The sequence below is a fragment of the Carassius auratus genome, chromosome 20, assembly GCF_003368295.1.
Source record: "Carassius auratus strain Wakin chromosome 20, ASM336829v1, whole genome shotgun sequence".
Classification (NCBI taxonomy): domain Eukaryota; kingdom Metazoa; phylum Chordata; class Actinopteri; order Cypriniformes; family Cyprinidae; genus Carassius; species Carassius auratus.
In genome coordinates this window covers 8,766,507-8,787,085 of record NC_039262.1, presented here as the reverse complement: position 1 = coordinate 8,787,085, position 20,579 = coordinate 8,766,507, and the positions used below count along the sequence as shown (strand labels likewise).

At 37.7% G+C, this 20,579-nt stretch overlaps 2 protein-coding genes across 10 annotated transcripts; both read left to right on the top strand.

The window, feature by feature from the left end:
* The first annotated feature begins 97 nt into the window (after positions 1–97).
* Positions 98–15,307, top strand: LOC113120797 (FGFR1 oncogene partner-like). 9 transcript variants are annotated; one of them, XM_026290861.1, is made up of 21 exons: positions 98–210; positions 793–846; positions 958–1,012; positions 1,440–1,528; positions 1,708–1,824; positions 1,901–1,933; positions 2,603–2,659; positions 2,978–3,048; positions 3,410–3,465; positions 3,608–3,669; positions 3,754–3,834; positions 4,987–5,049; positions 6,030–6,238; positions 12,707–12,775; positions 12,946–13,020; positions 13,829–13,906; positions 14,012–14,124; positions 14,347–14,421; positions 14,545–14,578; positions 14,661–14,739; positions 15,154–15,307. In XM_026290861.1, the coding sequence occupies exons 1-21, from the start codon at positions 127–129 to the stop codon at positions 15,226–15,228; spliced, it is 1,629 nt and encodes a 542-aa protein (XP_026146646.1). In that variant the 5' UTR covers positions 98–126; the 3' UTR covers positions 15,229–15,307. The 9 variants fall into 9 exon arrangements, with proteins under 9 accessions (XP_026146646.1, XP_026146647.1, XP_026146648.1 ...); XM_026290862.1 differs by lacking the exon at positions 1,901–1,933; XM_026290863.1 differs by lacking the exon at positions 4,987–5,049.
* A 93-nt stretch (positions 15,308–15,400) lies between these two features.
* On the top strand, positions 15,401–20,232 carry ccr6a (chemokine (C-C motif) receptor 6a). The gene is made up of 2 exons (XM_026290870.1): positions 15,401–15,797; positions 18,177–20,232. Exon 2 carries the CDS (start codon positions 18,192–18,194, stop codon positions 19,305–19,307), a length of 1,116 nt encoding a protein of 371 aa, XP_026146655.1. The 5' UTR covers positions 15,401–15,797; positions 18,177–18,191; the 3' UTR covers positions 19,308–20,232.
* Positions 20,233–20,579: the final 347 nt, after the last annotated feature.

Genomic DNA, 20,579 nt, shown 5'->3' with positions numbered 1-20,579 from the left:
TGTAGTAGCACAACTGCACAAGCTCAACAAGTCCAGTCCAATCCATAATGAACCCATGTGTAATGCCGTTGACAGCCGCCAGGGTGCGCAAGTTTCCAGCTTAAAGTCACATGACACAAACTGAAGATGTCTGCGACGGAGGAGGACACGGAACTCAGAGATCTACTGATCCAAAACTTGGAAAACAGTGGTGTTTTGAATAAAATTAAGGTATTTTCCTGTCTGTTTTGAACCCCTTTTTAAGTCTTTATGAGGTTGGAGTAATCTCTGTCTCGTGTGAGACATATTTTATATTCTAAGCGCAATGTTTGTTAGCATAGCACAGTGATGCTAAAGTTGTTATGGGCAGCAGCCACTGGTGTGACAACACTGGGTTATGACACTGATCGTAATAAAACCTGTTTTCCCTCATACAACTAAAAATGAGACATACAGTCAGGGTCATTGTTTATCTTGGTTGTATCAAAACAAAGCCTGTTTTCTAGTTAACAGTCAAAGCTGCAAAGTCTTGGTTTATTTTATTTTGATAAGGTGTAGTACTCACAGATATGAAGTAATCCAAAATGACCAGACCACAAGTAAACTGGTTTAACCTGTAATATGATGCCTTTACGCAGCCATATTTGTTCATAAAAGTGTTTCTCTGTTTACTCTGCAGTTTCAGTAACATATCTGAGTTTATCTGACTTTGTTCTGATCCACTGTGTGAGTCTTTGGTGCTGTACTGTTATATATATGTTTCAATAAAGGACAAATGAAGCGATTATAGATCTCTTTTTGGTGGGGTTACAGGCAGAGCTGCGTGCAGCTGTTTTTCTTGCCTTAGAAGAGCAAGACAAAGTTGGGGTAATTATAAATAGTTTTAATGTCATTTTTTAGACCATTCAACATAAATTGTATATTTTGCTGATCAAATGCAGTTATGTTACTGTATGTTTTTGCATGATCTTTGAACAGAACAAAACACCTCTTGTGAATGAAAACCTCAAAAAGTCCTTAAACACAAAGGATGGTAAGTATGAATTCCATAAAAAGGCATTCGGTTGTTAGTTTTATTTCTGTCTTGTTTGGATTTGATGATGACTTGGGTTGTAATGCACTACACACTTTTTAAAATATGGACAGATTTAGACTAGGCATCATACAAATGCAAACTTGCAATTGTTCATAGATAAAATTGGACATCATACACTAAATTACTCTTTGCTAGGAGGTGCATGAGAAATTACAATATGTGTTCTAAAATCAACTCAAAATATGAAACGTGTTAAATATACTCTGAATCGATGGAATCATAGCCTGAAACTAAAACATCTGTGCCTATCATACACTACATTATTTTCTATGAATTTATTTATTTATTCATTTATTTTTTGACCTGATGTTTTGCTTGCATTTCTAAATGTTTGCTTTGGAAAACTGTCTTGCTCTTCTTGCAGGTCGCTTGGTCGCAGGTCTTGTAACTGACTTCCTGCAAGTCTTTAATTTAGACTTCACCCTTGCAGTGTTTCATACTGAAATTAGTACGGTATGTCAGTGTTATATAATATGTAACACTGTAAGTGATACACAGTTTGAAGCTGTCATTCAGAAAATCATGTACAGTAAATGTTTTTTGATTGGTTGATTTGAATGTGTTATGCTCTGTCCTCTGTGACCTCAAATCTCTTTCATCTGAACTAACATACCCTACTATGTGTTATTCAGCTCAATGGGCTTGACAGTAGTGACACTCTTTCTAAAGAGCTTGGTATATCAGAAACGGCGGTGAATAAAAACACCCCTCTCCTGCTTGAGTTGGTGAAGAGGGGCCGGCATAAAGAGGTGATTTTTGATGCTCCGCATTTTAGTCAATCAAATGAATTCACATCTTTCAGATAGTATGTCTTTCTTTTCTCAGGGAGATCGGTTGATTGAGAGAACTTTTCCCAAGGTACTTTACCACCACTGCTGTCTGGCTCAGGCACAGTCCATGTTATCTGTGTCGATATCTCTGTAACTGTTTTTACACCCACATATACAGTAAGCACAGGTGGGGTTGATGCACTCTCAGAAAACAGATCCAGTCCCAGACTTGTAATAGTGCTAACCCACTTATTTCACTTGTGGTTGGAGAGCACATCTCGGGGTTGATTCTTATCACTAGTTTACCCACACATCACAAACCCCAAGCGATTTATTCAGGTCACACAAGGGAAGGATGATGTAAATGAACCTCTTTAAGTGGTGCTGCAAAAAAAGGTTTTCCTGTGAAGATACCTGTGCAAAACAAGCTTGTCCTACTTCTAGATATTTTGTCTTGTTTTGTGGGCACATTACGTTTTATTGGTTTAATCAAGCCCTTGACTGCTGTCTTGTCAGATGAGACTTCAAATGCTAAAGTTTCATAGTTGTACAATGTGATATCCTGTCTAGTTTGTAAGTGCACAAGCTGAACACAGATGTCTCAAACATGTGGTGTATATGACAAATTTGTATAAATAAAAAAATATGTAAAATATTACACGAATCAGGGAATTTTCAATAATAAAGGGCTGCTACAATGATTTTATCCCGAGTGTAATCTGCAATAATTGTAGTGATGTTTGTAAATGGTTTTTAGGAATTGTTGCCCCGTCAAATTGCTGATGCCCGCAAAAGATTTGACAGCCATGACAAGGTAACATTTTATTCGACATTAAAAAAAAAAAAAATTGTTTCTTTTTTATTATTGATTAAATAATAATTAATGCAATATGCCATACAATATATAATTGTAAATATGAAAGTACTGCTATTTTGAAATTAATATTCATTAGATATCTTCTTATTCACTGTATTATTCTTTTGGTCATAAATCTTTAGAATTATTATGTAATAATACATTAGTAATGAATAACCAAATGATTAGTTTATATATATATATATATATATATATATATATATATATATATAAACCCTTTATTAGTAATTTATATCTTTTGATTTGACTTCACAGAACAGAAGTGGTGAGATCAACAGAGAAGCTGTTATTGGAATTTTCACTGATCTTTTTCCCCAGTTCAGCAGGTTTGTTTCAGCACTTTGAATGCCACGAACTCTAGGAAATGTACTGGTTTTGAAACCCTCATTTATGTAATGACTGAAAGTATGTACATCTCCCCACACTGTTGGTTTGCTCTTCTATAATCTTCTCTGGTTGAGGTTCATGCTGCTGTGGTCATGTTCTTTCTCATAACTTGTGTAAGGAACGTGTGTATTTCTACACGCAAACCTAAATAAAGGTCTCTTAACAAAAGATCATTATTAAAGATCAGTTTCAGTTGATTGTATTTCATGCACTGTAGCTTTAGCCATTGTGGTTGCAGTTACTATGAATGGTCATATTATTTCAATAATATGTGTGTTTTTTTATCTGCAAATAAAAAAGAAACATGCTGGACAGTTACGTCACTGAGGAATTTAGAGCCAAAGGCAAGAACACAAGTAAGAGTTAGTGATTCTCTGTGATTTTTTTTTTTTTTTTTTTTTTTACTTTTCAATCATTTTAGGGAATGCAAATTTTATATGTCTGGTAAACTGCAGTAGTTGCTAATAAAATTTTGTTTTCTTTCTTAACTTTACTTAGCTGTAGACTTCCAGGACTTCTTGGGAATGTACAAATGCTTTTTCATTCAGTGTCGGAGTGTGGTGAGCAGCCTTGAACATGTTCTGATTTCTTTCAGCAATCCCTTTTTGTGATTTCAGTATTGAGGCCTGTAATATTGTTTACAGGTTTCCAGTGAGAGTAGCTATGCACTTTATACCTCAAGTAACACCTCTGAAGATAAAATCATTTCTTCTTCCACCAGCAAGGTAAACTGACTTCCTGTCTTTCTTTGTTTTTGTTTCTCTTTCTCCGGTTATCTTTCTCTGACACACACACACACTTTCCTCTCACCTTCTGTCAAGATTATAATCTCTGATTGTTTTATGGACATCAGATATGAGTTATTTTTTATCATGTCTAGTATTCTATATTTCAGCTGTATATGTTAAAAAATAATAATAAACCACAAAGCCACAGCTGGCTTTTGTTGGCCTGTTTATATGCAAAACCTGCAATATGTTATTAAAAATTTGTTTTATAGTATGCACAATTTTCATCCATTCTAATTTCATTTCATCCCATCTCCTTAAATTGAACCCCAGATCATCATTAGTTTTTATGAATAGAAGATGTGTGTAGTTTTGGGTAGCTGTGTTTCCTGCGTTGGATTTATCTGCATATCTTATGCATATCGTGGGTTATCTCTTAGATGTTGGATGATACACAGTAGTAATTTCATGAAGTCATTGTTGTTTGACTCACAAAGGGGGAAGGGGTTTTACCAAAGTATAGGCAGTAGGTTCCTTTGACCCACAACAAAATGATTGTTTTAAATTTAGCTGCTTATGTTATGTGCTTACCCATGCCTTCATAACATTTATAAGAAAAGATCATCATTCATTTATAAGAAATATATTTAGGAATTATTTGAGATTCACTATATTTATTCCCCATACCATTGGGAATTTCAAATATTTTAACACCATTTAAAATTGTTATATATATTATATTTATTATTTTTTTTTATTAAAATGTATTTATTATGGTGCTCAATAAACAAAACAAATAATTAATGCTGAATGTAATTCCATCTTCCTATGTTTCTCAAAATGACATTAAATGACTTTTATCCATTATAGATGTTTTCTACATAATATACCATTGGGAAGTTCAAACAGACAATAATTTTGATTAAAACTGTCCAAATCTTTATGAAAGTTCTTTGAATAGACATTACTCCATTAGTCAGTATGCAATAGTTGTTTTTGTGTGTTTGTATTTTACTATAACAGTTTCTCCCTTCATTGTTTTGCATTTGTTTTCATTTTGTTCACTCCATCCATATCTATGTATGATTTAGTGAGGATAGCATGTCATTGTTGTAAAAGGTAAGCTGATGGCTGTATTCTGGTGCTCAGATACCCAGGTATAAAGGATTTGTTAAGCACAGTTCAGCGCAGAAAGAAAAGCCTGACCTAAAGGTAAAGCACATGTGCGTCGGCTCTAATACTGGAGCTTTTGATCGGCTCAACCATGTGGCTTCGTTTGTCTCGTAAATTATTTGTAAATGTATCTATACACATTTGGCTGTTATTAGGTTTCTGCTACTTCCCATTATTGTTATCACGCATGCAAGTGTAAGTTCATGTTTCAAGACAAAATGACTGCTTTGTATACAAGATGGAGATCCAGAAAGCTCTTGAATGTGTAACGGTGCTAAACGTAGCCCATGGTTGAACTGGAACCATCTTAGCACTTGATATAGTAAACTCTCTATCGCAGAGCAGATTTAAGCTAACACACAATACAGATGAGATCAGTGTTTTCAAAAAGATTTAGAGCAAAGATACTGACCATGCTTCTGCTAATCACCTACTAGTACTTTTGTGAAAATAAATGTATTAACACTTACTAACATCTTTTTATTAACTAGATTCAGCATGTAATGTCTAACCTCTTTTTTTTTTGCATATGTATACTACTTCTGAAACCATTTCATCTCAAGTAAAACCTTTCTTTTGAAAATTGTCCTGTAAGTAATCGATCGATTTGTGAGTGGGTTGAATGACGCAGCATTCTTCTTAACGTGGGCCAGTTTCAAAATGGGCTTTTTAACAACCTACTGTTCTTGTAACTTATGTCAGATGATCTTTGCTTTTAATCTTTTAACCATTTACTCATACTAATTCCCGGATCAATTTTACTTGAGAATGACATGTTTTAAAACCACTTTGGCAAAAGGGAACTTATTTTTCTTTGATTTGTAGTACGTTCATAATGGCGCCTCACTTTCATACACATAACAGTTCATCTAAAATGGGCAGCTGTTGGTCCAAGCTGAATCATACAAGCAGTAACTTTATTACATAAACAGATGATGGTTATTGATCATGCTGATTGCATCAGATGAAATGTGTCGCTTGTAGCAGAGTATTTTAATAATATTGTGGCGTTCCAAAAGGCCGGAGACAGACGACCTGGTGAACCGCTGGGATCTCAGAAGAACAGAGGATCTGTTCAAGTGTCTGAAGGCACAGATGAGGGATTAGGTGATGGGAAAAACCTCCCCACCTCACTGAGGAGAGCACTGGAGTTTGGCCTGGAGGATGAGGATGAAGGAGACTCGTTCTTTGATGATCCTCTTCCTCAACCTCAGAAGACCTATGGCTGGTAAGAATAGCTTTACTCTGAGAAATCATCAAATATGGTTTCTTTTGTGGAACGTTAACCTTAAAAGGGACAACGTATATCCTGTACATACAGTTGAGAGGCTGTGGGGAGAGGCAGGGACAGGGTGAAAGGATGTTGGTCATGAATATTTAGATATATTGATTTTGTTCATACATTCTTTGTTTAGCTCACGGGCGGCATTTAAAATTGAACGGCAGCCTATAGTGGGAAATCTACTCAACCTCCGATAATAGTTGATCTAGGTCACATATTTGCACATGTTGGAGGGGACTTACCCATTTACAAAGCTGTTGTTCAGCATTTGGTTAACATTGAAATTGAATGAATTAAATGCTTACATTCTTTGTAATCTGTCTCTAAATGTTTGTATCTCAAGGGATATGTCACCCTTTTATGGGTATAAATCAAGATACAATATATATTGGGGTGGAATGATGCATGTATTGGTACCGAATCATCATGGTAGGGGCATCTCGGTTCAGGGCATGAGACCTTATGACGAATACAGGCAATTCTCCTCCAGATCAGAAGGGGTTGCCCACAGGAATTCAACGCTGTTTGATAACCAACTCCCAGCAGAAGAACAGCGAATGCCACGAGTAGTGCACTTGAAAACAAATCCCACACTCGACATAAACCATGTGCTGACCGTGAAAGACTATGTTTAAAAACTTGTGTACTCAACTGTTTGTGAAATGGAGCTTTGTGCTCGTGTATCCTACCTCTCTCATTCGGCACAAATCCAAATATTCGATAATATTTCCATATTTGCGATGTAACGTATCTGAATGCTAAACTATTATTTCTTATGTAAATTATAGGCGTTGTGTTTCAGTTCCGTCGGTGACAGAAGCCGCCCACTGATGTTTGGTTAACTGTATTTTATTTTGATAATGAACCAACTGTGCTGTCAAGTTAGCAATGCTGGAACTGATGTGTGTGTGCTCTTGTTTTTATGACATATCAGGACACAACTCTGTATAATGACATGGGTATGACACAGGTATTAAAAGGAGAGGGTTACTTATGAGAACATAACCCATGTCCCCATTTTTCAATACGCTTATAAATCAAACAAAATTTGTTTTTTTTGAAAAGTAAAAATTTCCACAAAGTTTCCTTTTAGGGTTAGGGTTAGGTGTAGGGTTGGTGTAGGGCCATAGAATATACAGTTTGTACAGTATAAAAACCATTACACCGATGACCCCACAAAAAACAAACGTGTGTATGCGCGCACGCCGGTAGAATCAATTCTACTGTTTCCTTAAACCAGCAGAATCAACATTAAACACTTATTGTCTTATTAATAATGCATCGCTGTATAAAGGTCTGCTTTTATTTATGTACACTAAGAATGAAAACAAAACATTGTGGTTTTTTAATAGAAAGAAAACAAATAGGATGTCGCTTTCTGCCATTTAAACTTCCTTTCTGTAAACCAATGAAGCTTGTCACAAAAATGAACTGAAACTCCGCATACAGTCATGCCCCAAAATATGGACACCCTTGGTAAATATGATCAAAGAATGCTGTGAAAATTAATCTGCATTGTTAATCCTTTTGATCTTTTATTTTAAAAAATCACAAAAATCGAACCTTTCATTGGATAATAAGAATTTAAAATGAGGGTAATATTTTTATGAAATAAATGTTTTTCTCTAATACACATTGGCCATTTAAAATTCTCATTATCCACTGAAAGGTTAGAATTTTATGAATTTTTAATAAAAGTAATAATAATTAGTATTTTTTTTTACATATAGGTTGTTTTAAGTGTCATCTCTATTCAATAAAGACAGACTTCGGCAACTAACTTGACTCTTCTCAACACTCATTTACACATGCGTTTACCCATAGCGTCCTTCCCTCTTCTGGTTCCCCACTACAACAAACATACAACAATTGTTCCTATTGTCACATCCTTTCTCTTTTTTTTTTTTTTTTTTTTTATACTTGCTGCATGTAACTAGCATTCTAAACAGCTCTTGATTTCTGATATGAACATAAGATACATTTCCTTATAACTTCTGTATATTAATATCACATTTCCTTAGGACAGTTTCACATTTTTTTTTTTTTTTTTTTTTTTGTGATAAAGTCTTTTAAGTATTGCGGTTTATTTATCAATCGCCCTGCTTTCGTGACATTAGATGCTGGGATGTCTGTCTTTTCGGTGTTCTGCATCTGATTTTCCACATTGTTGGATGTTTGTGATTGAGAATCTGCAGTTCCTGCGTGTTCTGTATTGTCAGCCACAACAGTCTCTGTTTGGTTGGATACTCTGAGGGTCATTCCCTGGTCCCTTCGTAGATGTCTACTGTTCCTCCTTATAACGCCTCCAGACTCCAATTGGACATTGAGTCAATGGGCTCCACCACCGTCCCCTTTCTCCAGATCTTATGAGGCTCAAATGGTTGTATTCTGACAGGGTCACCTCGTTTTAGTGTGTCTAAGTCTTTAGCTGATCTGTCGTAGTATGTTTGTTGCCGTTGTTGATTTGTTATCAATTCTTTCAAAGAATTCTGAATCTTTGGTTGTAGGAGGCTGGTTTTCGTGGGTAGAATCATCTTTGTGTGACGGCTCAGTAATCTCTGTGCTGGGCTGGTTGACAATCCATGTGTTGGTGTGTTTTTATGATCTAGGATTGCTAGATATGGATCCAGTCTTGACATTTGTGCTTTACGCATCAATCTCTTAGCAGTTTTGACTGCTGATTCTGCCTTGCCATTACTCTGAGGATAGCCAGGTGATGAAGTTTTGTGAAGAAATGCCCAATGGTCACTGAACTTCTGAAACTCCTGTGATGAAAACTGTGGGCCATTGTCAGAGATGACGATGTCTGGAATACCCTGGCGGGCAAAGTGACCTTTCAGCTTTCTTATAACAATAGTCGATTTGGTGTCTGTCAGGTAATCAATTTCCCAAAAATTGGAATAATAGTCTACTGTAATTAGTCCTTGTTGTCAAAAGTAAACAGGTCAGTGCCTACCTTGGCCCCAAGGTCTGTCCGGCATTTCATGTGGACGCAGTGTCTCCTTTTGCTGGTTAAAGTCCACTGCGTGGCAGGTGTCACACTGCTGTAATTGTGATTTGATCTGCTCATTCATTCCTTGCCAGTACACACACTCTCTGGCCCTCCTCAGGCATCCATCCACACCTAAATGCGAAGAGTGTATACATTGTTTTATTTCCCTCCAAAGCTGCTTAGGGATAACAGCTCGTTCTCCTCTGAAAACAATGCCATCCTGGTAGCTCAACTCCTCTTGAAACAGGTAATAATAACCTATTTCTTGTGGTGTGTCAGCCTTGTTCTTTGGCCAACCTTGTAGTATAGTTTTAATCAGTGTTTGCAAAGTTTTGTCCTTTTTTGTTGCAGAACGGATAGACTCAAATCTGTCTGCTGAGATCGGTACATGTTGTGTCATGTTTATTGTCTCTAACTCTGCTTCAACATCTCCCATGGGTGTGCTCTCGGGGCAGATATGCTCTACTTAGCGTGTCTGCTAGCCACATCTCTGGCCCTGGAACATACACAACCTCCACAATCATATTTTTGAAGTCTCAGCATCATCCGTTGGAGTCTTTTAGGTGTTTTCCAAGGGTTTGTGATCACTTTGTGCTGCTACTTTCCGTCCGTATGTATAATGGTGAAACTTTTCCATCCCGAACAGTAGAGCTAGTAACTCTTTCTCTATCTGTGCGAAGCCCCGTTCGGTCTGTGTTAGGGCTCTGCTTGTGAATGCTACTGGCTTACCTCCTTGCATGAGTGCAGCACCAAGGCCTCCCTCTGAGGCATCACATTGGATGGTAAGTTCTTCATCAGGGTTATAATACTTTAACACTGGAGCATTTGCAATTGTTTCTTTTATTTTACAGAATTCCTCTTTGTGCTGTGCAGTCCATCTCCATTCACAGTTTTTGTGTGTCAACTGTCTCAGAGCCTCACACTGGTCTGAAAGATGTGCACAAAACTTTGAGAGGTAATTTACCATCCCTAGTAGTCTCTGAACTGCTTTTACATCTGCTGGTTTCTGCATGTGTGTTATTGCTCGAACTTTGACTGGGTCTATTTTCAATCCATCAGATGTCAGGGGGTGTCCGATGTAAGAGACTTCTCTTTGTCTCAATTTGAACTTATCAGCATTTAGCTTGATACCTTTCTCTCTGCATCGTGCTAGAAATGCTTTCAGTTTTTCATCATGGTCTCTCTCAGCTGATTCTTGTGTCTCTCCTTGTCCTGTAATGAGCACATCATCAGCAATGATGTATACTCCTGGCAGGCCCTCTAATGCGACTGTGAGCTTCCTCTGAAAGATTTCACGGGCCGGACTTATGCCCATGGGCATGCGCAGCCACTGATACCTGCCGAACGGGGAAGAAAATGTGGTGAGATAGCTGGAGTCTTCCTCCAGCTTGACGTGCCAGAATCCACTTTTAACATCGCACACAGTAAACACTTTGGCTTTTGACAGTTCAGGGAGTATGTCATCAATAGTAGGTAGTGGGAAATGACTGCGCTTTAAAGCTCTGTTTAAAGGCCTTGGATCTATACATACTCTGAGACTGCCGCTGGACTTCTGTACGACCACCATACTACTGATCCAATTCGTGCTCCTCTCTACTGGCACAATGATTCCTCTCCTCTGCAGATCTTGCAGCTCTTCCTTCAAAGGTTTCATCATGGCTACTGGAACCCTTCTTTTTGGGAGCTGTACAGGTTTAACAGTGTTGTCAATCTCTATTTTGTACTCACCCTCCAGGCAGCCATCACCCCTGAATACATCAGCATATTCAGTCTTTATCTGCTCTAGTGACCACTGGCTGGTCGCAGGCTTTTCTGTGGTGACTATACTGTCTATTGCAAGAATGTTCTCATAATGTACTTTGATGAGCTTCATAGTTTCACTTGCCCTCTTCTCTATTAGGGGGACAGTACAGTTGTTATCCACCACCTGGAATTCCAGCCTGTACAGTTTGTGGTTTCGCGGGTTTCTTACTTTCAGTTTGCACTTTCCTAGTGGTCTCACTTTGCTTTGGTTGTACATTATTTGTACAGTCTTTGTATCCTCCAGTTTTATATCTGGGCTCAGCAGACTGATAGGAATAACATTGCAGCTTGCTCCACAGTCAATCTGAAATTTCACAAGGTCCTTTCCCAAAAGCATCCCTGCGTACAGCTGTGTTTTCTTTTCATTTTCTTCCTCTTTTTTTCTTTACAGTCTCTGGATTTGCTACACCCACAGTGAGGATGTCCTCATACTCATCACTGTCCTGTTCAGTCACTTTGTTTACTGATTTATGGTTTCCTTGTCTCATCTGGGCTCTACATTTAACTGCAAAGTGATTTGGCTTTCCACACTTTTTACGTTTCTTACCAAAAGCTGGGCATTTCTCTTTGTTCTTTTCATGGTCTCTACCACAGAATCTGCACGTGATCATACTGCCGGGTGGATGGCGATCTAGGCGTGCTCCATGTCCGACGGCATGCACCTCTTCTACCGCGGCACCTGCAATGGCTTTGCTGTTCTGCCGCGACAGCTCCGCTGCTCTGCATATACGTATGCACGTCTGAAGTGTTAAATCCTGGGGGATACAAACATCATGAAATCATGAAACTGTATTATTTGAGTCCCAATAAGATTAGAAATACTTAGCAATAAATTAATTGCCTTATGTCTCTTTGTAGTAGTGCCCCTACTTTTTTTTGTTGACACAACTGACAAACTGTTGGTATTGGGTTCTAGGCATGTCACTTAAAAATAGGATGAAGAAATGAAAATGAATAGGAAAACTTAAAATAAATAAAATTGTTTAATTTCAAAAGAGAAGTGTTTTTCATCACTACCTAAATCACAAATAACACTGACAGTGTTTATTTAAATCATGTTTAAAATGTTAGTTAAATGTAACATTAAAGTTCTACAAACATTTACATCAATACAAATATTCCCAAGTTTGACCTGTTTAATTGCATGTGTTTTTGTTTTAAAAAGCTGAAAGAAAATCAGTTTAGCAAAACGATAAAGAAAACCAATTTGTTAATGCATATAAGTGGGAAAAAAAAGACATTTAAGCACATTTATCACAGTCCTGGTTTGACTTTCATTGTGGGACTTTCGTTCTACTGAGAGCTTTGAAAAATTACTGTTTCAGTTCCAACTTGTTCTACGGAGACTAAAAGAGCAAATAAAAATGAAATCATCTAAACCGCTGGCACCTTTGATTGTAATTTCAGAAGCATAGATCTGGGTTCTTCATGCTTTTGAAGCACATAACAGTAGTTAATTTTTTACTGTTTAAATATGACAGGCATCCACCCTGAAGTCATAGTTATAAATATAGGCCTTAAATAACTGCTCTAAGAAAAAATACAGAGAAGTGCTTTTATTTTTCTGACCTGTATCTTCTCCTTTTCACTGTTTTCTCTTAATGCTGCACATGAAACAGTGGTTTATCTTCAGCAGATAAGCCTTATTCAGGGCAGAGGCATTCTGAAAAAAGCTATAGTCAGAAAGAGTAAGTACTTCCTGTTTTCTGAGTGTATTCGCATTTTGCTATGGTTTTGACACAGTAAAGGTCGACTTTGGAGCTTTGTTGTATGTTGCACCTTGTCCCTCTTTTGCTTTTCTCCCTCCCTCTTTCTGTAACTGTCTGTGCTCTGTATGTGTTTTCCCCCTCGTGAGAAGTCAGCACTGGCAGAGGGAAGGGAGCCTTTCAGGGCGATCCTTATCCCAAATGAGGAGGGGCACTAGCCTCAATGAGTGAGTGTGCATGGAGTGATTCAAGCCATTCAAGCCTACTGCATCCATCTTAACCCATGGGTGCAAAATCAGGCTATGTACTCCCATTGAGGCCGTTCATGTTCATACAGAAGCAGAATGCTGTGGTCAGTCCACTTAACTACCTTTGCATTCACACACAATACAGTGTTAAATCAGAGTAACAGTCTTATGAACAGTCATTTTTCATATATAATTTCATCACTTTTGTTACAAGTGTTGATTGCAGCTAGGGCTTGACATTGTTCGCACAGACAATATTTATTCATTATTTTTACGTGTCTATAAAATGTTATGAAATATTTCATTTTATCATTATTTTTATTGTTTGCATTATTTTTCAAAATTTCTTTTTTTTAGCTGTTGATTCAAGGTATTATAGGAACTATTATAAAATGATCAACAAAAAATTAAGAGTCATAAAAATATCATTACATTCAGTACACACACACATGCATTCAGTTCACACGCACACACACACGCACACACACACTACACACATTCTGTATTTGGTCCAAACACAAAATATAGCCGTTTTTCTCTCACCATCCACATAAAATATACTGTAAAACAGGAAATCCAACAACTGATACCAAAAGTACAAGAGTAGTGCAGTAGCGACGACCACAATTGTTTTGCCTTTATACTTCTCCTTTCTTTTCTTCTCTGCATTTGCTCTGCATGTTTTCTGTGTATTTCTCTCTCTTTCCCTCTCAATGGCCCTGACCTGGTTCTTCTTGGTGTTATATGTATGTGTGGATGAACATACTCTTGCTCTGTCTGGCCTCAGTCTGTCTGGTATAGGCAGTGATAAAGAGGGAGATGGAGAGGACATGCTCTCTGACTGTGATAACAGGCCTAAACCCAGGTGAGCTGGGCCATTTCCCGTCTGTCTCCTGCCATAACTTCCCTCTTCCTCCACTCCTCATATGGCTGTCAGCTCACACAGAGTCTCATCCTGTCTGTTTTCCAGGGGAGAAGGTTTGGGCAGCAGTTTAGGAAAAGCATTCATGGCAGACGCGCAGCTGAAGAGTGCGGGAGGATCGTTTGAGAGCAGTCAGAAAGACCATTCATCTGATAAAAACGGTAGCAAGCCATTTGCGACTTTCTCAGATGATTCTGGATTGATCCAGAGATTATGCATAATCTTTACACCTAATTTAACCCACCTAAGGTTTCTAAAAACATTATGAATCATTAGAGTGGGATTGCGACTTTCTGGAATGAAATTGAATCAACCCATGATGTGCTTAAAGATTTATATGAATTTGACACTAATATTTTATTTCTCCATAATTGTTATCTTAGGTACGTCTAGTTCTAAAGATAAGGTTGTAAAAGAGTTTCCCGTTCCAAATGAGAAAACTGCATCCCCTTTGCTGGGTAGGAACTCCTCAGTAATACATTACATTTTTGACTTCATATCATACAATCATACAACTCTACTCACTATCACAATCCTTATTTCTCTCTCTTTTTTTGTTTTTGTTTTTAAATGCTTTCCAGATGATGATCTTGACTATGACGATGACTTCAACAGGTAAAGAATGTTTCCATCAGATGTTATTTTGCTCCGTCTGAATCCTGATAAAGTGTTGTCACCTCTCTCTTTTTCTCTTCAGTCATCTCTCTGAAAAGTCTAAGAGTGAAGTGAGCATCGATGAGGAGGTGTCGATAGAGGGGCCTGACATCAGCCATAAGGTATTCTTTAAAAAAGTGCCATTACTTGTGTTGACATTGCTTGTTTCAGAAGAAATTTAAATGACTTTATTTCTTGATCATTTTCCAATATAATAAAGCTGTAAAGAAATGATTGACATTTATAATATTGTATAAATATAATATTGATGTAGTTATTCTTAATGTCACTTAATTCTAGCCCTGCTTTTCATAAATCTATGTGAAGAGGGATAAATGTCAATAAGAGTAGCCTCATGGATAAGACTGCATTGTGTAGAAGGCAAGAAATGAGAGTGGCATGTTTTTCAATTGTAAATATAGGTGCTTAAAGAGGCCCAGTGAGAGCAAGTGAGCAAGTGATTTTGTTTAACCTTGGCTGAAATTTGGGATTTTATTGACTGATCTCATCGTTTCTCTTGCTGTCTTTTTTTCTAGCTTGATGAAACCACTCAGGATGTGAGCGTTTCACAGATAAGTTTGGGTGCAGACTACATTGAAGACGTTGCTTGAAACCTATTTGTTGGTTCTTTATTTTATACTTTATGTATTTATGGATTTAGTTGACAATAAATAATTAATTACAGCCTGACTGTTGACTCCTCCTGTTTTTCTTTGCCTTTTTTTATTTATTTTTACGCACGGACAGAAATGAAAGGATAGCAAATTGTGAGTTCTTGGTTTAAAATAACACAGTCATTGAGTTGGGTAACAAAGTTGTTTGTTTTAATGTCAGTGAAAGTGTAGAAGGCATCAAAGTGAAATGAGTCTTTAGGACTATTTAAACCATACATAAATTGCTCGCTTGGGTATTTCTGTTGGAGGTGCAACTTCAACCTTTTACATGAAGCCATAATCCTTTCTGTACTGTGTGCGTTTGTCGGGCGGCTTTGATGGTCTCGCACTAACACCTACATGTTCCTGTACAGCTCTCAGTGAAGTGCCGCCTTCTGTTTAGGTCAGATAATTGTCATTCTTATTACACAGCTCTGCCCTACCCAGAGGTTGTCTTTCCTCATTAAAAACAAGAAGGAACAGAAACCTCTCACTGCTTTCCATTAGATTTGTTTGTGCTGATACTGGTAAGTCGCTTCTTTTTCCCACTTCAGTCACATGTTACATTTTTAAGTGGAAATTTCAGTCAGTGTCGGTTTGTGTTAATATGTATGTATTTAATTACCCAGTTTGCAGACAAATTATTTATGTTAGTCTTTGTGTGTGTATATATTTAAATGGGAAGATTTTAGTGTGCAGGATCTGTGTTTAAGTGAGACTCTTGCAAACTGATATTGGTACACTTAAGAGAAAATTGTTTTGCTCAAAACTAAGATACCATAGTCAACATTAGAAGTGGATCAAAACCTTTAATCAAAGTTGTCCTAAAACCAAAATCCGTTCTTGTCTTGACAACTTTGTATACATTTTTTCATCCACTTCAAATGTTGACTACTATATAATTATATATATATAAATATATATATATATATATATATATATTAGGGGTGTAACGATACGCGTATTCGTATTGAACCGTTCGGTACGACGCTTTCGGTTCGGTACGCGGTACGCATTATGTATACCGAACGGTTCGTTGGAGTAATTAATTATATTTGAAAAAAAAAAAAAAAGAGAGAGAAAGAAATATAATGATATGCGTTCAACAAGGTAGCCCAATAACCCAAACAACGTAACAGGCAACGCCCCTGACACTCCCGAAGAAGAAAAAAACACCATCTTATATGTTTATGTTAGGCTACTCAGCAGGCGCTCGCTCACTCAGTACGCGCTGAAGGCTCGTTGCAAAATAGCCAATGCGTTTAACAGACTAGAAATGAGAAGATCCTCCAATAACCAACAGGTCTGGTGTTTGGGTGCACTTTGGATTCCCTTTAAGCTATAATGGTGATGGCAAGAGAGTGGTGGATAAAAAAACAACGGTATGTCGCATCTGCAACATGACAGGGTACACCAGCGGGATTACAAAAAAAAAAAAAAAAAAAAAAAAACAGCGGGAATATCTGGGATATATGCGTCAGTACTATCTGGGAAAAGACGAAAAAAAGGAGAAACATGCACGCAGCAAACTATCCCTGCAGCATTTAGAAACTATAGCTTACAGGGAATCCAACCCAAACACCAGACCTGTTGGTTATTTTAGGATCTTATATTTCTGGTCTGTTAAATGCATTAGACATTTTGCAACGAGCCTTCAGCGCGTGCTGAGTGAGCGAGCGCCTTAGGGGCCGTTCACATATCGTGCCTAAAAACGCATGGAAAACGCTAAGCGCGTCTTTCTCCTGAGGCGTCTGTCTTTGCTAAGCAACAATGACGTGCTCTCTCCATGAGACGCGGAAATTTCAGCGAAGGATAAATGGATTTGCAGCTCTAAAAATCGCTTGCAGTAGCTCTGCTACTGAATTTATTTCAAAATTGCAATCCATATACAACTATGATCAGCTGTTCCTTCATCTTGGCTGAGCTCTCAACGTTGTTACGGGAAAGGATGAAGCTGATTGGTTGGTTCTTGTCACATGACCCGCGGGCGCTTGCGGCATTCTGAAAAGTTGAGATGTTTTTACATTTTGCTGTATCTAAAACGTATCGAACCGAACCGAACCGAACCGTGACATCAGTGTATCGTATCGAACCGAACCGTGAATTTTGTGAACCGTTACACCCCTAATATATATATATATATATATATATATATATAGAGAGAGAGAGAGAGAGAGAGAGAGAGAGAGAGAGAGAGAGAGAGAGATAAATGCATAGATTGATGAATGGCATAGTTTTTTTCATAGCAATGAATAAATGCATAATTCTTCTATATGCCAGTAACTAGTAAAGACATGAACAAAAGAAAATGACTAAAAACTTGTCTGGAAATAAAAAGTTATATATTATTATTTATATAATTTATGAATAAATATAAAGTTTATTTCATAAATTATTGTTTGAATTTATGGTAAGCACTTTTTAGCTTTTATTATTATTATTATTATTTTTTCATAATTTACCATTGCATGGGTTTTCCTGAATCTGTGTGACATTATGTTATGAAAAGCCTAGTTTTTCAAGCTTGATGCTTGCTATAAAATGTATGAATGCATGGAAAGTAGTAAAAAGTTGAAAAAATGCAATGCTTTGCTAGACAAACGTGTTCTTCAGGACAAATGGCCAGTTAATGTGTTGTATGCATTGAATCTTATGCTGTGTACGTGACCTGATTTTCTGCAGGTTTCCTCCTCCTGCAAAGTTAAAATGTCAAACTACAAAGCAAAATTTGCACTGAGAGCTTTTTCCTAGTGTGGAGTGAATGATTGGATTTAATCTGTCCTGTAACTCACACTCCCATTTCTTTGTTTTTGATATTTTAGTATTGTACATTAGATTTCAGTTAGGCATCTTTAAGATCTGCCATAAAATTTGGTTTTGTCCTGTTCTTATTTCTTTCCTTGCAGTCTCAGGCGGAGAAAATGGAGGATTATTACTACAGTGAATTAGAAGATGCGTATAATGGATTGGTGGAGCCATGTTCGATGGAGAGCAAATTGATGCTTGAAAACTTCCTCCAGTTATTTGTTCACCCTATCATTTGTTTTGTTGGTTTTATTGGCAATGCTCTCGTGATCATGACATACGCTCTCTACAAGCGGACCAAGTCCATGACTGATGTGTATCTGCTGAACGTGGCCATCGCTGACATCCTGTTTGTGGTGGCACTGCCTTTGATTATCTACAGCGAGCAGTATGGGTGGTCCATGGGGAACTTGTCTTGCAAGCTTCTGCGTGGCATCTACAGTGTCAACCTCTACAGCGGCATGCTGCTCCTGGCTTGCATCAGTGGAGATCGCTACCTTGCCATCGTACAGGCACGCCGGTCTTACCGGCTGCGTTCAAGCACTCTGCTTTACAGCCACCTGGTCTGTGCAGTAGTCTGGTTGTCAGCCCTGCTCTTGTCCCTTCCTACCTTCATGTTTTATGAGCGCTACCATCCCGGCCCATCTGAAACCTCCATGTGGAATGGTACTGACAGTGAAGATGGGCCATATGTCTGCTTTTTTAAATTTGAGTCAAATGAAACGGCACGTGTGATGAAAACTGTGGTGCCCAGCTCTCAGGTTGCATTGGGTTTCTTCTTGCCGCTGCTGATCATGGGATTCTGTTACTCAAGCGTCATTGTCACCCTCCTTCGGGCCAAGAACTTTCAGAGACACAAGGCAGTGCGTGTGGTCCTTACTGTGGTCCTTGTGTTTGTGGTCTGCCATATGCCTTATAATATAGCACTCTTGTTTTATACCATCAACATGTTTCAAGAGCAGGAATGCAGCTTCGAGGAGTCCATCGGATTGACCATGATCATAACGAGAAGCTTGGCGTATCTGCACGCTTGTCTCAATCCCCTGCTGTACGCCTTCATCGGGGTGAATTTCAGAAACCACTTCCAGAAGATCTTACGGGACATCTGGTGCATGGGGAAGAACTACATGTCAGCGAGACGGTCCTCACGGGCCACCACTGAAATTTACATTTCCATGCGGCGCTCTATGGATGGCTCGTACAATGAAAATGGCACTTCATTTACCATGTGATTTGAAGTCTGACTGGAAAAGAAAGAAAAAAAGTCTCCCAGTTTGACTGGGAAAATGTGAGGTTTCTGTAAATGATGAATTAACTGACTTAATCTTATTATTAATCTTTTTTTTTTTTTTTTTTTTTTTGAGAAATTGTCAATTACAAACCAAAGACGGAAATGGTTATTCCTTGTTTCACTGTGCTAGAAGAGCAAAGTGTAAAAAGTTTTCTGTTTATGAATGGATTTTGCAATCAGTAGGCACTATATGTAGTACTAATGCAGAACTTTTTTTTTTATATATGTACTATTTACCTTTTGTACATAGAATCTTTAACATTGCCTAATGTACCCAAGATATAAACCTTGTAAGTTTTATCTAAATACTAAATAAATTAAGCAAGATATTACAAATAGTGAAGAGTGACATTATTAAATAAGATCCAGTGCTGAGAATCAGTGAACTATCTGAGGCTTACCAAGGTAGATGCTCTTAAACCCTTTTGCTCACAGTTATCTACAAAAACTAGTTCCTTCCCCCAAAACATATGATATATCTTTTTTTTTTTTTTACTTCATACACCACCACAGTACGTAATATTTACCTTTCTAATCAATTATTCAGCAACTAGTCACCATCAATGTAACGATACAAAATCAAATGGAAATGTAACAGTTTTTAAGGAGTCCTGCTCATCACACCCATTTTTTTTTACAATTGTCTAAATAAATTAGAATGTCTTGGAAAAGTTGATTTATTTCAGTAATTCAAATTGTGAAACTTGTGTATTAAATAAATTCAATTCACACAGACATTTAACACAAAAAAAAAACAACAACAACAAATTAGACTATGGTGACATATATGGCCAATAAGCTAATCAACTCAAAACACCTTCAAAGGTTTCCTGAGCCTTCAAAATGGTTTCTCAGTTTGACTCACTAGGCTACACAATCATGGGAAAGACTGCTGATCTGACAGTTGTCCAGAAGAAAAAAAAAATCATTGACACGCCAGAAACATTCATTGCCAAAGAAGCTGGCTGATCACAGAGTGCTGTATCCAAGCATTTTAACAGAAAGTTGAGTGGAAGGAAAAAGTGTGGAAGAAAAAGTTGCACAATCGACCGAGAGAACTGCAGCCTTATGAGGATTGTGAAGCAAAATCGATTCAAGAATTTTGAACTTCACAAGAATTGGACTGAGGCTGGGGTTAAGGCAACAAGAGCCACCACACACACACGTGTCAAGGAATTTGCTGAACCACACACAACGTCAGAGGCGTCTTACC

Coding starts and splice junctions, on each gene's coding strand:
- LOC113120797 (XM_026290861.1), top strand. CDS start 127: ATGTCTGCGACGGAGGAGGACACGGAACTCAGAGATCTACTGATCCAA. Junction 211..792: donor GTGTTTTGAATAAAATTAAG/GTATTTTCCTGT, acceptor GTGGGGTTACAG/GCAGAGCTGCGTGCAGCTGT. Junction 2,660..2,977: donor GATTTGACAGCCATGACAAG/GTAACATTTTAT, acceptor TTGACTTCACAG/AACAGAAGTGGTGAGATCAA.
- ccr6a (XM_026290870.1), top strand. CDS start 18,192: ATGGAGGATTATTACTACAGTGAATTAGAAGATGCGTATAATGGATTG.